General features: G+C 59.9%; 1 protein-coding gene across 2 annotated transcripts in view; it reads right to left on the bottom strand.

Annotated features, from left to right (window-relative positions):
• Nucleotides 1–874: 874 nt before the first annotated feature.
• The window catches only part of LOC122390863 (mitogen-activated protein kinase kinase kinase 1-like), a 34,486-nt gene continuing 14,542 nt past the window's right edge, over nucleotides 875–20,818 (bottom strand). Inside the window, exons 5-12 of one of the 2 annotated variants that reach the window (XM_043384267.1) lie at nucleotides 7,784–7,900; nucleotides 7,204–7,298; nucleotides 5,179–5,954; nucleotides 4,682–4,824; nucleotides 3,398–4,312; nucleotides 2,661–3,084; nucleotides 2,033–2,307; nucleotides 875–1,791 (exon numbers count right to left, since the gene is read on the bottom strand). In XM_043384267.1, the coding sequence (XP_043240202.1) occupies nucleotides 1,636–1,791; nucleotides 2,033–2,307; nucleotides 2,661–3,084; nucleotides 3,398–4,312; nucleotides 4,682–4,824; nucleotides 5,179–5,954; nucleotides 7,204–7,298; nucleotides 7,784–7,900 (2,901 nt within the window). In that variant the 3' untranslated portion in view covers nucleotides 875–1,635. The remainder of the gene's footprint in view (nucleotides 1,792–2,032; nucleotides 2,308–2,660; nucleotides 3,085–3,397; nucleotides 4,313–4,681; nucleotides 4,825–5,178; nucleotides 5,955–7,203; nucleotides 7,299–7,783; nucleotides 7,901–20,818) is intronic. The other variant, XM_043384268.1, reaches the window with a different exon arrangement.

The following is a 20,818-nucleotide window of genomic DNA, read 5'->3' as shown; positions in this document are numbered from 1 at the left end:
TTTACACGTTCATATTTCAATTGTTTACCAACCGATTTTCAAAATTCTTTCACCATAAGATTGCCTGTACATTTCTTAGTCTTCTCACAAAATTTGACGTGAATCGAACGTAATCAGCGGTAGGGAGCGCGATGTAAAGACGGAACCGTTCCGTTCCGTCCCGGCACAGTCTACAATTCAGGCGGCGCGTAGCGGTCGGCGCCGGCTGCCGAGTCGCCGCGTCGCTGCGGCGACAGGATGTTCACTTTACACCGCTATTACTAGAACAGTTGTGAACCGATTTTCTTATTGCTTGCACGATGAGATGTCCAATTCAATTCTTGACAGGTAGCCATAATTAATTTCGCATTAATCTTATGAGATATTGGCGGAAAACAGGAGGGGTGGGCGAAATTCGCTCTTCCCCCTTCACTGCGCGTGCTAATATACCTTTGCATATGTGCAATTTTCTTCGAAACTTATGAATGGCCCACTCTAATTTTTTCACATGTTGTTAAGAATATGGTAGGCAATAAAATATATGAAAATGAGCCAAATCGAAGGTGACGTGTTTTTTGCTATTTCAATATTTGTGCTTAAGAACAGAGTTAAGCAAATTTCAAGGTCATATATTTAAGTAGGTGCAATTCTAAACAAATGCTTAAGAAATTACCTAAACAGTAAGGTTTATTTCATTCAAATCAAACAAGTACAACCAAAGTTATGGTCGTTCAAAAATATAAAGATGCAACATTTTGTAAAAATTTGATGCCCTATATTTAGAAGACCTGTGGTCAGAATGTACAAAAAACACCAATGTAATGTCCAGGGCCACACAGGAACTCGCTCACAAATTTATAATGAAATCGCTGATGGTAAGGTGCAAAACAGCCGATTTTTGTTCGATTTGACGTGGAATGCCCCTGTTGTATTGGCACTCGTCACACAGGCGACACAGTCACTCATCGCTGGTCCCATGGCAGGGCCGGCCGCGCCGCCCGAAACAAAACCGTGACGAAACGGAGGCAGCAGCGGCGGCGGCGGCGGCGGCAACGCCCACTAAAACTAACGTAAGTACAACGCACGGTACTCTCGGCACGCACCGCCCCGGCAGAGGGGGCGGCGCAACACTCGGAGCTCCGGTAGATAACTTAGAACTGCGTGAACGCCGTTTCGACGGCGCCACGGAACGAGACCAGCCGGGGCAGGAGGCGGCCGGTCTGCGCGCACTACCCACCCGCCGCCGCCCTGGCTCGGGCGGCGGCGCCGCCTCCTGTCCGTACAAACTAAATAAATAGGCCGGCGGGGGCCGCGGCATGCCGGCGTCGACTCAGACTTCGGCCGCCGCGGCGACCCACCGGCTGATACAAGAACCGCCCGGCGATAATGACCTTGTCATAGACTACCATACGGCCTGACGGACTGTGTGGTCACCACTACCCGGCGCACTGCCTGCCGAGCTGGGGCGCAGGTCGGCGGCGCGCGATCCTCTCACTCGGTGGACTCACTTGAACTAGACCAGAAGCTCGTGCCAGTCAACTGAACGCCTCTTTGGAATGAACTCAACGTTTGTACTTAATTATGTATAGATACAGCGAGTGAGAACTCGAGAGGACAGGCGGCGCTACCGGCGGCGGCGGCTAGGCGGTCGGTGCGTTAGAGGTCGGGCACCGTCTTGAAGCACGGGTAGTCGAGCAGGGCGCGCGTGGCCGGCCGTTTCTCGCCGTCCATTCGGTGGCAGTCGGAGACGAGCTCGCGCAGATCGTCCGGCAGCCGGGACGGCACCTCCGGCGGCTTCGGACTGTTCGCGATCTGAGGACAGAGAGAAGATAAGTCAGTTAGATGCACAATCTCAACAGGTAGAAGGACGTGGGCGATAAAGGCAGAGTAAGCCTGGGAAAGACGCAAGTTATCGCTTTATTACACAAGTTCGCTGTAGCTCAGGAATGATACACCACTAAGGAAGTCGCTTTCATACGTTCGATTCAACCCAACACAACCCAAGAACTTCCCTCATCCCCAAACCCGTTCAACTCCCATCTCAACCACTGACCATAAAGAGCAGCGCGAAGTGATTGCTGCACGTATGCGCGTCCCAGGGCGGCCGGCCGGTGGCCATTTCGATAACGCAGCAGCCGACGCTCCAGACGTCGCACGAGCGGCCGTAATGCTGCCCGCGCAGCACCTCGGGCGCCATAAAGGCTACTGTGCCGCGCAGCTGGCCCGAGAACTCGCCCTTCAGGGTAGCCGTGGCGCCCAGCTCGGCGGCCGTGCCCAGGTCGCCGATCCGCAGCGTCACACCGCTCGAATCCACCAGCAGGTTCGCTCCTAGAGGAGGGAGCAGGGGGTGTTAGGGAGGGGTTATGGTAGGTGGCGGTGTGAACGGGTAGGTGACGTGCTGCGTCAACTGAGCGAGGATAAGTTCCAAAATTTAGGGCGTTCGCATGTTTAAAGAGATCAATAAACAACCAAAAAGCAGCATCCGCTCGACAGTTCCGATAGTACATTTTTTAAAATTTCAAGAGATATGGGCTTCGCTATTCGAAATCAGCTAACATGTTCAATGAGACGTAATCAATTCGCTGTTTCCCCAGTAACGGTACGAACCTCAGAGGTTCCTTTGTTCCCTCAGTGACGTTTCATACCTTTGAAGCCCCTATTCTATCTGTCTCGGTACACACCTTTGAGGTCCCTGTGCAGGATGTGGTTGTCGTGCAGGTAGGCCAGCCCGTCCACCAGATGGCACGTGTAGCGGCGGATGACGTCGTCCTCGAACGGCCCGTACTGCTCGAGCAGGCCGGCCACCGACCCGCCGGCCTCCCACTCGGTGAACAGGCTGACTAGGCCGGGCCGCCGGGTGGCGCCCAGCAGGCGCAGCACGTGCGGGTGCTGCAGGCGCGCCAGCAGCCGCACCTCCTGCAGCAGCGTCTGCTCGTCGGCGCTGCCCGCCTCTGTCGACAGCTGCACCTGCTTAACGGCCATCAGGTGGCCGGAGCGCAGGTCGCGCGCCTGGTAACAGGTGCTGAAGCTGCCCGTGCCGAGCAGCGGGCCGCGCCGCCAGTCCAGCTCCTCCGTGTAGGTGTCACACGTACCGCCCTCCATATTCTGCGGCACAAATGGGCAAATATAGACAGTCAGTGAGTGTGAGGGTGAGGACATATGCTGGTTGGGACGTGAATCAGCGACATCAGCCATCTACAGCATTGGTCATGAATACACGGCATGATATATGGCATGAACATATCCAAGATATTATTTATCTCCAATGCGAGCTGAGCGTCTTCCATCCTGATAATTATACGCAAAAAAGGCTAAGGAACTCAACGGACACGGGAATTAGCGCTACGTGAGCTTACTGCAAGAGAATACAACACTCCAGTCATAACCCAGCACCCAGAGTTCCCTGTCCGGTACTGACTTGTGTCTGAGGGTGCACTACGATGTCCTTCACGGAGTTGGCGGCGCCGGTCAGGTAGCCCGCCACGGGCGGCTCCTCTCCCAGTTCCATGGCCGTCGGCAGGTACACGGGGTGGCCGCCGGGCGGCGCTGCCGACGCCGCGTGGCGCGGCCGCAGTGCGGCGCCCCGGTCACCGGCGGCCGGCGGTCGCAGCGGCGAACACTTCCTCTTGAGCGCGGCGCCCGAGTCGAGTGGTAGGTAGGTGGGCCGGGGGCGCCGGCCGCCGGATGAGGAGGGCGTCGGCGGCTCCTCGGGCGGCGGCTGCCGCGGCGTGGCCGAGCCCGCCGCCGGCCGTCCCCGCCGCGCCGGCCGCGCGCCGCTCTCGCCTCGGATGCGGCGCGCCAGCCGCAGACGAACGTCCGGATCAAGCGCCGCCAGGAGCGCGTCAATGTGCTCGTGAGCGGCCGGCGAGGCACGGGCGGCCAGCGCCATTTGGACGAACACCCGGTGCGCCAGCTGAGTGACTGTGGCGTGCGGGTGTGTGAGCGCGCGGTGGGCGAACTCTGCCAGCCGCACCACGCGGCCGGCGCTCTCGGGGTCCAGCGCGCTGAACCGCTCCCGGAACTGGTCGACCAGGTGGTCGGCGACCAGCAGCCGGCCCAGACACCACTGCCACGAGTCGGCGCCGGAGCGGCACTCCTGCAGCAGCCGGTCCAGCACCAGCTGCAGGCCGTCCAGCTCGGCAGCCAGCAGCTGGCCGGCCGGGCCGCGCACCAGCTCGGCCAGCGTCCAGGCGCTCAGCTGGCCGGCGCGACGGTTGGCGTCCGTCGAGCGGAGCAGCAGCGCGTCCACCAGCGGCGTCAGCGAGTTCCGCAGCTCGGCCGCCTCCTCCGGCGAGCAGCACGTCACACTGCGCAGCAGCACGTGCAGACATTTCTGAGGAGGGAGGCGGATTAAACCGGTCACATAGGGTAGACGTGTAGAGGTGAAATTTGACGAAAAACTGGTCACGAGGTCAAGAGGTGGTCAGTAAAAGTAGTTAAAACACTGATCACTTCAAGAGAATCAAAATCCCACAAAATACATAACTGTGGAAACCAATGCATCAGAATCAGAAAAGGAAAAGTGACGCAACGACGGTCTGGTTTATTTAGCCACCGACAAAGAAGGTTGATCTGTAAGCGCAGCCGCTAACAAGAAGTCCCTGAATCATGCAACCGTATCGTTGTTTAAACTCGCACTCCCAATACCGTTCGATTCTCTGAACCCATCCTTTAAACCTCCGTCGGCCCGCCCCTCACTCACGATGGCTCCGTAGAAGACCTTGTATACGGGGTCTGCGCAGAGCACAGCCAGCAGGTCGGCGACCTGGTGGACCAGATCGGCCGCCGACCGGCCGCCGGGGCTCTCGACCATGTGGCTCAACGCTTCAGCAAGTCGGCTAATCCCTGTGGACAGGCGATAAGAGGGTGGTGATGTAACTCGATTATGCGCTTCAGGTAAGGTTGGGTGATGGCATTGAACTTATCAAAAGGAAGTGGCAGATGATATAACTGAAATATTAGAACATCGAAATGATAGAGATGCTTACTAAAGCCCATGGCCATGCCCTTCAAATCGTGGCACTATCAGCCGACGATAACTATGTCTACGAAGCGAGGCTCGACCATCAGACACCCAAATAGCATTCACGCGATCAAAAAGATAACTCAGATAACCCAGTCATGAGGAGGTTGAAGAGCGCGACAGGTAGCATCAGACTCTCGGTGCCATGTATCGTCCTGCCCAATCGCAGCGCTCACCATTGTCTCTGATCTGCCAGTCCCTGCTGAAGACGAGGTGCACCAGGTCGCGGCCCAGCACCTGGCTCCAAGGCTGGCGGCGCTCGACGCTCTCCAGTCGCTCCAGGCGGACGGTGGCGCGCCGCAGCGAGCCGCGCCCGGCCGCGCGCCGCCCCAGCAGCGGGCTGCGGGCTGACTCTGGCTCCACGGAGCCGCGCCGGTGCGCACGCTCCCCTCCCGGCGAGCTGAGGCCGGCCAGCGCAGTGCGCGCGCGCGGCACCAGCGGGGAGGCCGGCGGCGAGGCGGCGCCGGCCGTGTGTGTGGCGGGTAGCGAGGAGAGCAGCGCCGAGGTCGGTGTTGAGGCGTGTGAGTGCGGCTGGGGGTGGTGTCCGCCGACGCCGGGCGGCGCCGCGGCGCTCGGCATGCTCGGGGTGTTGGCGGCGGACGAGGTGGGAGTCGGTGAGCTGAAGGACGGCGGGGACGCCGCGCTCGGCGTGCTCGGAGAGGAGGACGGTGTGCCGGAGCCGGGCGGCGACAGCGCCGCTGCCGCCGCCGCCGTGTCCGCTGCCGACGCGGCGCCTGACCACACGCCGCGCACCAGCGGTGTGAGCGGCCCGGGCCAGGCGGCGCGGCAGAGAGGGCAGCAGGCGGCCTCCTGGCGGCCGGCCGCCTCCACCGTCCACACCGACATGCAACGGTGGTGCAGGAAGCTGTGGCAGCCGTCCTCACAGCGCACCAGGCTCTGCTCGCCGGTCATCTGCAGCTGGCAGATCGGGCAGCGCCGCTCCTCGCTGCTGCTGAAACACGGAACACGCCGTCAGAGCCCTGCCCAGCAGGAACACGGTTACAGTTCTACACAGGGAAACACGGTCCGAGTTTAGCCGAGGGAGTACAAGAGTTCCGCCTGGTGGACACAGTCATAAGTTGTCTAAGAAACATGGTCGGAGTTCCGTCCTCTCCACAGTACTTTATATAAGCATGGATTCAGCGTCAGAGATAAAGAAGTTACAGATGTTTACGCAGGGAGAAATCTCAGGATGCGGCCGACCAAGGAAGGGCGCGCCTTCCCGTCCTCATGAGTAATTTGGCTGGAATGTCTGCAGGTCTGAGGCATAACACGTCCGATATGGGAGCTCAGACGGTGATTTACATTTTGCGGCCGGCTAAGCGCCGTCTTCGTGTGGTTTCGCCCCGCAAATGAGACGTTATTCTGTGTATAGCATCACTATGACGTCTTTGGTGAAATAACTAGATGCAATGTTTGGTCGGCATTACAATGAATTAAGATGCATATCGGAGAGTACGAGTAATCTTTAAGCAGCACCTGTAACCGCCAGCTTAGCATTCACGCTCCCACTTCATAAAGTCGCACACCTTTCTAATACGCGGAAAAGAAAAGAAAAAACACATCGCATCGCACAATCGCCTGTCCGTTAATCCCCTTTTTGAAGCAAGCTCCCGTAAACACAATGCCAGCAAGCATTTCGCTTGGAGCAGGGTTCTGACAACGAGTCTGCTGCTGTTTCAGTAACGGCCGTGGCCGCCGTGCGACACATTGCTCCAACGTCTCTATCGCACTGTTTGAGGTGCACAGGTGGCTCTTTGTGCCATACCACCACGGCATTCCGTCAGCCGGTACTTGAAGTGCGGCCTCGCCGCTATCGGGGCGAGCGTTCGCCGGCCGCCGACAGTTCGACACTATCGGCGTGCAATCTGTGATAGCAGCGTGCACCGGTGGTCCGTCGGCGGTCACAGACACCTGTCCCCTTCTCAACAGGCCGGCGACGGCCAATGTCACGCCGACTGCATCGCTCGAATTCCAGTCCGGCGTGGGTCGAAATACATGATAAAAAATTGTAACATGGTGTCTACATTTCTTGGCTATACGATGCCGTGACTACCCACCATACCAAGGACAGGAGAAGATAGGCGGGCGGGCGGGCGTGCCGACTGCCGAGCACGCAACTATCTGTTACCGCCCACGGTCTGCACGGGCCGGTGACGTCACTGTCTCACCTGCACGGTTCGATGACGTCACTGACTCACCTGGTCAAGTCGTTGGGGGTCGGCGTGTCGCCGCAGGGCAGGGTTGAAGCCCGCGATAGTCGACGGCGGCGGTATGTCTGTAGAAGCGCCTCCACCTGACAAAGTGCGCGGCGACATGTCACACGGGGACTTTGTACCCACCACCCGGGGCTCATTAGCACACCACAGCTGTACAGCATGCTGCAAATAGAGCGGCATGTTCAACACAACGATTAGTAGGGGCGGGAGCGCACCAAAATAACCCGAGCTGAATTCAAAGCGAGCCGAAACCACAACTCAGACCCATCAACCGAGCTATCTCGGGGGCCGAATGAGGCATACGGGCCGAAACGACCTTGCATGTCTGCACTCATCGGCATCCAAACCGAGATAGAGCGCCGGTTTCATTCGCTACATATCCCTCCGGCACTGCGCCGAGGCACTTCCACTAAATTTATCGCGAACTCTGGACTCTCCATTGCAAATGCGCGGCGTGTCGAGCCGTGGATGAGATGGAGCCGGGTGGGGCCAACAAAGACGGCCCGACCCGGGTATTCAGATCGCCCGGAGCAGGGGCGGTGAGAGGGTGGGATGAGCTCACCTCGTGTGTCTTGAGCGTGTGGCAGGTGATGCGGTAGTCGGTGAGAGGTAGTCGTAGGACGCGCACCATCACAAACAGCAGGTGAACGCAGAGCGGAGACCGGCTACACGAGCAGCTCTGAAACACAGCGGAGAAACACGGTCAGAGAATGGAAGGGACCGGCTACACGAGCAGCTCTGAAACACAGCGGAGAAACACGGTCAGTGCACGGACGGGACAGGCGGGTGAGGGGTTTGATCACAAGGGTTTGGAGAAGTGGACACTTGAAGCATAGCCAATAAAAGGCAGCTGAAAAGATGAACAGATGACACCGCACAAGGTACCAGCAAACACCAGCCAAGAAGTTAGCAATATCGTATGAAATTAGCCTCTCGAACGTCCATGCATGTCTAAGCTACCGGTAGAAATGCGTAGAACGCTCTCGACTGCGTCAGCAGTGAACCGCTGAGCCCGGGGCGAGCCGGCCAGCTCAAGGGCGGCAGGTAGGTGCCAGGGTCGCCGCGACCGCGCCGGCCCGGCTCGCGCCTCGGCCAACGTGATGTACTCTCATGGGGGGCCATCGGGTGCGAAGAAACGACTTAGGTGCCGCGGTCCCCAGCTCGTGCGGCGCTCTCCGGAATACCGAGCGGCTCCGTGACCCAGCCGCGCCATGAATGAGCCGTGGGCGGCGGCCGAGCTATATGCGGAGCGGTGCGGCGCCGATATAGCCGCGATCGGAGCATAAGGAGCCGCGAACGGACGTCACAGCACAGAGTGAGAGGGCTAATCGTCAGGAGAGAGTGTCCCACAGTCAGCGCCGAGCCGGGCAGAGCCGACGGGGCGCCATGGCAGCCATGTGCGGTGAATTAATGAGTCGGCATATCATTTGATTCTCGTCACGGTCGAGGAGGACCGCCGCGGCGCCGGCGAAGGGACGGAATTAAGCAGCTCGCTACTGGGTTACGGCGAACGGGGAGGGAAGGGGCGGGGACAGGGTGCACGGGAGTGGGACAGGACGGACGGCTGATCAGCACGCCATGCCCGCTCAGAGGCACGTCTGGGGGTCCAACGAGGCCGGTCCACACCCATCCCGGCCGGCCGATGGTCGGCTGACGCAACACTCCGTCCATGGGCGGCGACGGGCGCAGGACAGCCCAGGCGGGTCACATATCACAGGACCGGTGCAGGCGAGACACACCTATCAGCTCAGGACCGGGTCGCTCCGGCGGCCGATACATCAAACCGGGCTCGGCGCGCCGCCTGGCACCGGCTGCCGCTCAGAGGTGCCGCCGGCAGCCGAGGACGCACCATAAATCGTGCGGCCGACACGGAGCGGCGACACGCGGCGCCGGAGCCGCCGGCGTGCCGTCCGTCCGGCGGCCGGCGCGCAGTGATGTCAGGACCGGTGATCTCAGGGTCGCCACGGCTGCCCAACGCCACACAGGAGCTCGCCAGGACATTGCGCGAGCCATTGAGAGGAAATTCCCACAGAATCACCGTCGGATGTGGCCAGTTTGGCAACGTGAACAGGCTGACATAGTCCAGGATTGGGTCCAGAACAGAGCACGACCGGACGGACAGCGCGTCATCCAGAGGCGCCAGCGAGGCGGATGCTAATCAGGAAATGCCAGAGACCGAGAGAGGCGTCGACGCCTCCGAGACAGAACGCCCACGACCAGGCGACTGCAGTTTGCAAAGTACATTGGCGTGTTGATTTTAAAAAGTGTTCCCGAGTCTGCAGTGACAGTGAAGCGTGCCACACGGCCGCAACCAATGCTAACAAAACCCGTGACCCCGATGTGTCCCCGCACTTTGCAGTGGTGCTGCAGGGCAGGCCGAGCAGTGCGAGGGCGGCGCGACGGCCCGGCGCTCTCCACCAGAGGTCCTCAAACCGAGCGGCACCGAGACGCTCCATGGCCGTCCAGGGGGGGGGGGGGGGCAGCTCTCTGGCGCCATACTGGGCACTGGCCTTTGGACCTCGGTGGCCCGGGTGGCCCGTCCGCCCTCCACTGTGCTCGGGCGCTGGGAACTGGGCCGCTCGACGCTTCCCTGGCCGCCGCGACTGCAAGGACCGTGGAAACGTGCATAGAGCCAGTGAAGGGGCGGAGGCAATGCAATACTGCAGCAACGCTTTGAAAGGTTTTTCAAGCCTGCGAGGGGTGTACTGCTTATGGGTGGGTACTGCAAGGAGCCATATCTGAGCTTATTTGCTCGAATTCCTTTTATGGCCTTTCACACATGGAGCCGGAAGAATGCCTAGAATCGCTGAATTACCTACAGTTACTAAGCCAAGGCACTATTGAAATTCAAGGTTACAATCACCTTAGAAAGGTACCGATGACGTGCCGACGAATGACTTCGTTCAATCATCAAACAAAGAAAGAAATCAGATACGTATTCGATCTTAAAAACGGCGAAAGCTGATGCCACTTGAGCATCGCTTGACCTTCGAATCGGACCACATTTCGGGAACTGAGATGCTATCGGGTGGCCGTGTCCAGGAACTCTGGGCGGCACTCGCCGTTCCGCAGTACGTCCATGAGCCGGGGGCATCTCTGGCACGACTCACGTGAGCGGGGCCGGCTGCACGAGGCGCCCTGTATCGCCACATTCCATCACCGAGCGCCGGGCCCGTGTGCCGCATTCCGCACCCGTGGACCGGACCGACACCGCTCAATTGTCAACCCGTCTGGTGGTCACAGAGATAGACGAGCCCGTGGCCAACAGGACACTCAGTCCAGCGAGCGGTTCTGGATAGTTCTATCTGGTCGTCCGGCGCATGTGACCAGTGGTGGACTTTGGACCACCGATAAATACCGAATTCAGTTACGGATGTTTCTGGCAGGAGGCAGAGATAAAACGAATTCGTACACAAAGAACGGAAATTATATACTGCGTGTCGAAAGATTACCATTGACCAAACTCAAAGCCACGGAATATATAGTCTGTCGTAGACTATATATTCCGTGACAAAGCTAAACCTTTTGTCATTTAAGTTTCTAAAAACGTTAATAGTGACACCTCTCTGCAAAATGCAGGTATAATCAGAGCACGAATCTGATCCGGTCCGTCCGGCAGGTTATGCTGATCACTTCCCCGGCATCTGGCCGGCTCGGCGGCGCGGTCTGGCGACAGGCGCCTCTGCTCGGCGCCAGTCGCCGACGCTGCAGGTCGGGCGGTATGCGGCATCTGCATGTCTGAAAAGCAGCATTCTGGGAACGGCCAGGCACGCGGTGCGCGCGGCGCGGCCGGTCACAGCCGGAGATCGGGTGCCTCAAATATTGTCACCATGTCACCGGTGGGCCATGGACGGTGGGATCGGCCAGCGTCCGGCCGGACAGCGAGCGGCGCAATTCGAACTCCCGGGCAGGTGACTGCGTCAGAATGCTCAGACTGCGTCAGTCCACCGCTGCCGACAACTGAGTGGGACTAACTGCGCCAGTGTTCACTGAAGGAGACAGAGCCATCCTGCGCAGTGGAGGAGAAACAGGGCCATCTGGGCCGATCATGTGCTACGGAAAGGAACTTTGAACTCACTGAAGCACGAGAAAGCGTATAAACAGAGCGATCTCCTCCATTTCCTGGCTGTGTCGGCGAGGGCGGCGAACTCGAGTCCAGATGAAGCGGCAGCCGAGTTTCCGCCGTAGGACGACGGCCGTCCGTCCTCTGACCGAGACTTCCACAGAAGTCAGCCGAGCATGAGCGCCGCACGGCTCCGCCAATGGAGCGGCCAGCTCCGGCAGAAATATCCGTCCATACATCTCACCGCCACGACGCCCTCTGGGCCGAGTTCGGTCGCCGGCGGAGCGCGCTGCGGCCGAGGTTGGCCTGCCGCGTCGGCAGCGTCGCCCGCCGACGTCCCGCGGGGGCACTGCGCCGTGATGGATGTGGTGTGTTTGGCCGTCGGACGGCGGCCGGCCCGATTGGCGGCCCGCTGGTGCTGGTGAGTGGTGCCACGAGTGGTGCCAGTCTGATCTCCGGCGCCGCAGAGGACACTGCTCTCGGATCGGACGCCGACAAGTACCGGCACGACCGCGCTGCAGTCGCCGACGGTTTGCTTCCTTCTCCCTTGTATAAATAAACTCCCTCCAACTGCAGATCGGACGCAATACGAATACTCTGCACCAGATGCGCAACAAATACCCTAACCGTCGCTACAACACATCCGGCTAGAGACCGAATCACATCGCTCACGGTCGGTAGTGCGCGGCCGACGTCCGCGGCTCGCATTGGACGTGATCGCCGGCCATATAGGGAGTCGGAGCGGCGCGATCTGCCGCTGACCGGCTGTCAGCAGCGTGTCAAACAGGACACCACTGCGATCGACAGGTGCCCGCAGCCGGTCTGCCGCTTGAGAGCACCGCGGTACCGCCCCAACACCGGCGCAGGGACCGCCCTGTTTGAACTGTGTGGTCAGCGGGACAGGTGAGCAGAACGGCGCCCACCACCGCGGTCCGAAACGCAACGTCTCACCGACTCGAAAGCACCCGACTGAGTTGAGAGCCACTGACTGGACACATCGCTTATCTGGTAATTAAATCATCTGACCTCCAGAGATTCGTATTTAATTGCACCTTACACGCTAATATCACTAGCAATCCGCTAGTAAAAAGTATCAAACAATCTAAGTGCATTAGAGCAGCTCGGCATCTGGGCGGATCTTTCTGTTCACGGCTCGTTGACAGTTGGTCGGCTCCGACGGAGTTAACATTGATTCAGTGTTGTGATGTCACCGTTTGCTGGTCTAAATATAACCTCCGGCTGCTATCGAACGGTGACGAGTCCCTCAAGCGGCGTCGGAGGATGTCTGCAAGTGAGGTAAACGTCCAGGCCACAACGCTTGAAATCTATGAAACGTACTGACTGCATTCTGTAAAATAGGTACTTTTGATTGAACGGTTCTCTCCTTTCACGACGCTGTCCAAATGTTAGGACTCATAAGACGCATTCCCTTAGTCTAGATAGCTTTCAAAGCCTCGCGCATATTCTTTTGAAATGTTGGTCGGTAAGCACGCATTTAAGCGTGGGACAGATCATAAACGAAAACCTCGCTTCAAGGTCAAATTGCATCAAGCCATTGGATGCAGAATACGTCGTTTTGCGCGTTACATAATGTGACATCGACCAGTCAGTGGCCAAAGTCTGTTATTGTGGGCCGACTGGGACTAACCGGCCTACGTGCCGGCTGCCGTGCGGCACCACCGCTTTGAGGAGGGATTAGGTACTTATTTGTCCAACTGACGAGTGTGGCCGCAGTCTGACGTGATCAAATACCACGGTTTGCTGGATCCACAGCACGCCCGGCCCGTGGGAAGCACGGTTTCCGTGTCCGAGACCGCTCGAAACGCCACAGAAAAACCCACCCGAGTGGGTGAACTCAACAAGAATTTTCAACAGTTCCTTTTCATTTGAAGAACTCACGACAAACTTTATTAGCTCTTGTTATTCGTTTTCTGTCGACATTTTGTGTTCCGTTTTCCTGGAGCACCTTTCTAGATTGTGGGGCAACTTGTTTACGTCCAGTGACGCGAGATGAATCCCAAACTAGGCACGTTCGTCCCAGCGGGGACTGTTCACCAGGGACTGTTCTGACGGCGCAGGTATAGCAAAAGGCGCCAACCCACCCGCTAAACTGAGTACCATCTTCCGAAAACAGACTAATATTAATATATTTTTGACAACAACAAATTGCCAATTTAAACGCGCTGGCTCGTAATCACGCTATCAGCTATAGTTGTGACGCTTTTGTGGTGATACTGCCTGTCGACGACATTTTTCAAATAGAAAGGATCTCCAAATCTGATGTGTCTTTCTGGCACAACATTTATTGTCTTTATATTTTATTTATTTTTAACAAGCTTGCGATGCCACCCAAGCACTCGAGAGGCCATCTGACCACACCTCCATGACCGTATATGGAGCCTGGGAATCGCATGCCACTGTAGGGTGAAACTCCGTGTACGAGACCGATATCGCCGACACGTACAAAAACTCAAAGAGCAATAACCGCTTTTTCCTGCAGCTGGACGTACAAAACATACAAAACTACGCTTTCCCACGCCGCCGCACATGATACAAAACACGATTGCTGACAATGGGCTTGGCTTCAAAACATGTCACGAGAGCAGCTACACCACTTACTCTGAAACTCGTGAGCTGCAACAAAGTTAGCCGCTGCTTCGCAGTCATGAAAATTTCGTTCGTTGACAATCCCAAACAGCATTCAATGTTCGAAAAGGTGTTCTCACGCTCCGCCCTCGCGCTACGCCGTTCACCGCGCTAAGATGTGTCCTGCGGCACAGCATAACTTCAGGCGTCTACCACTGCTGCCATCTAGTGGCAGAAAGGTAGGTGTGTCCTGCGGTACAGCATAACTTCAGGCGTCTACCACTGCTGCCATCTAGTGGCAGAAAGGTAGGTGTGTCCTGCGGTACAGCATAACTTCAGGCGTCTACCACTGCTGCCATCAAGCGGCAGAAAGGTAGGTGTGTCCTGCGGCACAGCATAACTTCAGGCGTCTACCACTACTGCCATCTAGCGGCAGCAATGTAGGCGTGTCCTGCGGTACAGCATAACTTCAGGCTTCTACCGCTACTGCCATCTAGTGGCAGAAAGGTAGACGTGTCCTGCGGCACAGCATAACTTCAGGCGTCTACCACTACTGCCATCTAGCGGCAGAAATGTAAGCTCTCAGACCGCACACCGCCAAGTCCATAACGCACGCTAGTTCGAATTGAAATCTGGTTAGTTGTAGCCTGTAGGTATCTACACAAAATTTCGTCACAACGTTTTGAGCTAAGCCCTGTCGATCTGAGCCACTTCAAATGCAAAACCAAAATGAAATACGTAAAAGGAACTCTAGAAAATATGCCGGCAGGCGACACGAATGTCTCTACTGCCCCATTGAAAGGCGCACACAGAGCGCCTTCGAGCCGTCCCAGAGCGGCGAACGGGCGCGCGGCACGTGACAGCTGCGTCGATCGAGACCGTCGGTACCGACGATCTGACTGGCGTCGGCCGGCGGCGCGAGCTGGCCCGGTTACATCAATATTGCATGACCGAGGCCGGTCGGCGCCGCGGGGGGGGGGGGAACAGCTGGGACCGGGGGACGGGGAGAGGTGGGGGAGCCCGCGGGGCCGCCGCCAATGGACCACCACGGACCGGCTGCTCGATGAGCCTCACTGAACCTTTCCTCGGCAGACGGCGTGTCGGCGGCAGCGGCGGCGGCGCGGCCAAACGACCCGTGCGGCCCCGGCAGGCCGGCGGCGGCCGCGCACGGCCGGTGACCGCGCTCTCAAACGGGCCGTGGGCGGCGGCCGCGCCCCGTTCGACGCCCGGGTGATCTGTGACGGCCGTCGGCCGCGCTCGTCGCCCGGTTTACGGCCGGTCCGGGCGGCTTTAGGGCGGCGCTCCCCGTCCGCCGGAGGAATTACAGTCGGCCGGAAATAGGGCCGCGGCCCGGCCGCCCGAGGGGCGGCTCGGCGACCGCACCGCCGCAGGACGGCAGCGAAACGCGGCCACGGAAAGGACGGGATTCACCGAAAGAATAGTAGCCAGCAGTTTAGATAGAGGTAGTCTATCAAGTCTGGCAGTCCGATGGGCGACTCAGTTACCCCGTGACGCCGCTTGGTTGAGCAAAGTAACCTCGCACTGACAGGTGCGCGTCAGAAGTAAGCAGCGTACGAGACCCTAAACAAAGAGCCCAGCCGGAGCTGAGTAGCGATCCGATCCGCCGCTGATCTCAGCTGGTGTGAGCTCAGCCGCTGAGCCGCTGAGACGGGCGCTGATCCCTCAGCCACCTCAGCTCCCCGCGGCGTCTGCCATGACCCCGCGCGGTCAGCCGGCGGCTGAGACGCCGCTCGGATGGCCACCACAGAGGGTACGGGTCAGACACACCCACTGACCCTGCTCACGGCGCACTCGGACCCCTTACCACAGCACACCGTCCGTCGCGAATGACCCACCATCTGCCACAGACGGCCTGCCGTGCTGGAGACACATTGGCGTGCCAACTGGGACGGCAGACGGCCTCGCCGGCAGTTCAGCGCCCGTTCGTCGGGCTCGGTTCGTCAAATCGCCCATCCACTGCCCGACGCTGCGATATGAAGACGCGACGAGGCCGCTAACGACCACGGCGCCCGCCGCGGCCCGCTGGAACCATGGGTCTAACTGCCCGATTTCCGGTGTCGGGAACGTGAGAGAGGGCGGCGGGGAGCGCAGGTCGGCGGCCCGCGTGTTTTCACAGCTGCGCGCAGCGGCCGCCGGCGGCTCCGGTGTCGGCCGTCGGCGCCGTCGCGTCGGCAGCGGCGAGGGGAGCGCGGCTGCCCTGTCGGCACCAGTCGGCAGCCGGGGGCGATGGCCGGCGACGACGGGCCGGGCGGGGCCGGGGGCGGTCCAATCTGTCACGGGTCGCGTCCACACGGGTCGCCGCGAGCCCAGACACCGGGGCACGGCGTCTGGCTCGGTGCGATGACAGATGTGCTGCCGCCCGGGCGTGGCGGCCAGACAGACGCTGGCTGGAACGCCCGACTGACACCAGCGCCGGCGGACGGGTCGCAGTGACAGACAGGCGGCCGGGCGTGCCAGACCGCACCGTCGCCCCGCCCCGCCGTCGGCCCATCATCTGTTCCAGATGTGACATCCATCCCTCCTGGCGCCGCCTTCCCACTGCCGCCCTTCCGCCGCCCACAGCTGCGCCGGCCAGCCTGAGAGTCTGCGGCACCGCCCATCTCCCTCCCTACTCCCGGACATTGCGGCCCATCAGCCCTCCCTCCGGCCGCGGTCACCAGCTGGGCGCCGACTGCACCGCCGGAAGGCAGCGCTGGGACCGACGGCTGAAGGACGCCGCTAACGATTCCCAGCCCGGCTGCAGCACCGACCGACGAGCCGGCGACAGCAGGCCCTCTGTCTTCCCAGAGCGTCACCATCAATCTGTCCAGAACTATCGTAATGAATGTTCGTACATTGTTTTTACTCGAGAAGCTTACATGTCAGCCTTTCTGGGAGAGAGAGTTCAGCGCCGGTGAGAGGTCAAATAAGGTCGATATCGGGACTGATATTCGCCTCCTGATCGGTCACGAAGTTGTTCACAACGTCACGATACCCCTGTCGGACCGGCGTGGAGGGGAGACTGATCTCATCACGCCGTGTCGTGCGACTGGAGGGGAGACTAGAGGGGATCCGGCTGGAGGGGGCCGATGAGGGGGCCCTGTGAACCCCTCTGGTAACGAGCGTCGAGCAGGCTCGGCTGCCGACCGCTCTGCTGCCGTCCCGCGTCACCGGAGCGGCAGACGGCCCGACGAGGCAAGGGACACGGCCATATGGCGCGCTCTGTCACAGCTTTGATCAGAGATGGGCGATCATTAGAGACACAGTGCCACCAGTTAGGACGACAGTAGGCAGGCTCCGCAACTGATGAGCGGGTAGCTACCTATACCATGCATTATGCATGTAAACTGACTAAAACGAATACAAATCCACCACACCGGCTCCACGTTAGAGTGGCTGGAGCTGTTTTCCAGAAACCCTGCCGGTGCTAGGTATCGGCTGACATCACAGGGGCCGCGGGCGCCGCCGTACCAGCCGAGAGGCGGCGCCGGGGCGGAGCGGGCGATCGGACACCGCCGCTACCTACGTCAGCAGGCCACCTGACCCCGCCGTCGGGCCGAGCCGGGGCCAGTGGGGCCCGGTGGAGACCCAGAGCTGCCGACCGGGCACAACAGAGGGCCGCTGGGGACAGCCCGTCGGTCCTGGAAGGCCAAGCCATCCACCCAGAGGCCCAGCTGATCCCTGGCGAACCAGGCATCACAGCGACCAGGCATATGATGCTTGGACGCTTAGAAACAGCAAACAAACAGCCCCGCCCACGCGGTGGTGTGATGCCAGGAGAGAGAATTCCACGCGGCGCCTCTGGACGATTCTCCAGGGCGCCTCCCAACAGCACAGAGAGCCGGAATGCCGCTATGTGACATTAAACAGCGCGGCGGCGCGGCGGTCATTTCACATACGCTGGCCAACTATCCAGATCACACCGGAATGATCTGGCCATGGGCTATTTCTCAATGTGTAGCTTGGCGCGTGCCCGTTTCATCACGGCGGGCCGGCCGGCGTCACCTAGCGCGGCGTCGCGATGTCGCTGCCGATACCGGCGTCGTCTCTCATTAGGATTCAGGAGCGAGTCGCTCCGCATCGGGCGCCATTAGGTGACCTCGCCGGCCGCCGGCCGGCCGCCGCTGGCCTCAGCTCTATTGAGTTGCTCAGAGAGCGGTCAGCGGGAGCGGCTCCGGCCGCCCCCCCCCCCCCGGACCTCCACCGCAGGCAGACGAGACAAACAGCGCCCTCAGCACACGTCAACAATAACAGATAGAGCGGACGTCTCGGTCCATCGGCTATGGCGCAGTTGGACCGGCCGATTCTCCGGCGCGGCAGGCACGCACACGCACGTCGTGTCGCGTCGGCGGCCCAATTCAGGTCAGGGCGGGCGGCGGCGGGGTCTGAGGGTGCCGCCGACAGACAGGCGGCAACAAAGCCCTGTTGTGGTTGGCCGTCGGCGGCGGCTGATCGAGCCGGCGCTGACACGGCCCGTCACACTGCCGACACGGCGGCCGGCGTCCCTGGGGAGCGGCGCGGCCCCCTCCGGCCGGCCCCGCAGCTCTGAGACGAGACAGAGCCAGCCAGCCGGTCGGCCCGAGCGGCCGGCCGCAGAGACGGCGCAGCCCACCACCGACAGGACATCGAGGATTCAGGGCACACGCGACCGCGGCGGCCCGCCGAACGAGCTGGTCCGATAACGTCGGCACAAATATGAGACACGATGTGCCCGGAAAACATAAGATAAGCCAGCCCGGAAATGCCGATGGGATGGTGAAAGAAGACGGCCGTGGTCTCAGGCAAGAATGGTGATGTTACGTATGGCCAGAATTGCTCACGGGCAAGAAAGCACGACGTCCTATATTTTCTGGTTGATGCGTGCTGAGTATTCACACGATTTGAGAGACGTATGCGTTCGAGAATGTTCCATCAGCTAAACTTTGTGCGTGAATTTGAAACATGCCAAGCTAATGAGGTCTCATCCAAAATCAGCACACGGAGTGGACGCCAAAGATAGCGCTGTTTCCAGGGTATCATAATATTTTCTCGCATTTCATATCAATCATCTCAGACATTTTCCCATCAATCGTTTCTAACGAGCGCCTTAGTTTACCAATGGCGTCGAGCCGCTTCTGAGCGCCCAAAAAGGAAGCAGCCACGAGCCTCCGCCTGCGAAACCGCTTCACCTTTCAGCGAGGGAATCGGCCTTCCAAGACGGGCCATTCCGGGAACGATCGGGACTCGGCCTAACCTAATCAGGAGCAGCCAAGTCGCGCCCGACCCGGACCAATCAGCTAAGCGGCGCGTCGCCTCCGCGCCACAATGCGCTCGTTGGTCGGCGGTCGTCGCTCGGAGTTCGGCAGTGCCGAGTTGGGGTTGCGGATCTTGTTAATCCGATCGCACCGCCCGCCCGCAGAGGGTGACCGCGCCGCGTGGGAGGCGCGGAGCCCTGCAGACCACCCGGCCAGCGACGGGTGCTTCTGGCCACAGGCCATCGAGGCGGGGTTCGTCCCCGGTGGGGTTCCCTCCGCGTCGGTATACGACTCACTTCACTTCCCGAGGAAAACCAATCACGCCAAACGACACCGTACCGCGGCAGCGAACGGCAGGAAACCCCTCGGGCAGAAACTACGGCTCAGTATCAGCTCGACACCAGTCAACAGCTAACAATCTTCTGTCAATATCGCCGCCACACAGCCGATGAGAACGGTGTTGTGAGCGCGGTCGTCATTGGCTGATCTCAGCTTTACTGGCTGCTGATAGCGGCGGGCTTGCGTCAGTCGTGATCATCTAATCCGCGGCAAACAATGACATCGTGCAGGTTTACGACGAATGGCGTCAAAAATACCCTGGAAGCCTGTGTATCAGATGAGTGGCTGAGCTGGTGAGGCGACTCGCCCGCAGCTGAGCGAGCCTGGGTCTGCTCAAACCGCGATAGACCGGGCCGATAGCTGCCGAAGTAGCGGGTGCCTTTTTTTACGACGTCGGCCACGATAGTGCGTCGTCCGGGCAAGTGTTTCTCCGCGGTGACATCACGCCCCCGTACTCGGCTGGCCTGCAGAGCATCGTTTACACAGCTCACGGGCAATCGGCCGCCAACTGGAACGCCGGCCGGCGCCTGGGACCGAGCCATATATTTACAGATATTGGCGCCGAGCAACTGGAGAATTCACGGCGACTGGCGCCGGCGGCTCGAGATGCCCGTTCGACGGTATCTGCCGGGCGGGAACTCAACAGTCAGCCAGTTCACGGCGGAATGAGCCCCATCTCCCTGAGGACCGCGGCTGCACTTCCCGCTCATGACCTGCCCACCGGAGAAGGCCCGTAATACGCGGCGAACGACCTGCCTCGGCCGAACAAAGCCCCGGTCGTTCCCACGCCGCCCGTAACGGCGCACCTCCGACCGCAGCGCTGATTTGCGGTCTCGCCGTAACGTGACCGGTAAGTCGGCCGCATCCCGACATTTACCGCCAGCGCGGCTCGTTTTCCCGTAAGCAGCGGCTTAAAATAAATCGGGGCATCTTTACACGGTGACCCCACAATGCCAGGTGCGGTGCACGATTGTGCGGGTGTGTGAGGGGGATTGACACCCTCAACCGTCCCTGCAGTCGAGGACATTGTAACGGCGGACATATAAGGAGTGAGCGTCACCTCAGCCCTGGGCGAGTCGGTCGCGGCGTGCCCGTCCGTCCCCAGAGCAGCGCGTAACGGTACAGACTGCAACCCCTGAGTCGAAGGCAGATAATCACGTAAACAGTCCGATTTTGCACGGGCTAATGGTTGCTTCACGCCAGTCACTGGCGGCTGCCGCAGAAATCGACTGTCGGGGAAGCGGCAGCTGCCGCTGAGGGCGCACGATGACTCTGCAATCGTACAGCTCGGGTTGATTCCCCGTCTGTTGACCCCATCAATAACACTGACAGCCGACTCTGCCGCTCACCGACCGGAGTCCCGCGGGCACCATCG

The sequence above is a fragment of the Amphibalanus amphitrite genome, unplaced genomic scaffold (genome assembly GCF_019059575.1).
Source record: "Amphibalanus amphitrite isolate SeventyFive unplaced genomic scaffold, NRLGWU_Aamphi_draft 000412F_arrow, whole genome shotgun sequence".
NCBI classification, from domain to species: domain Eukaryota; kingdom Metazoa; phylum Arthropoda; class Thecostraca; order Balanomorpha; family Balanidae; genus Amphibalanus; species Amphibalanus amphitrite.
Note: the sequence above shows the minus strand (reverse complement) of the source record. Positions and strands in the feature narration are given on the sequence as shown.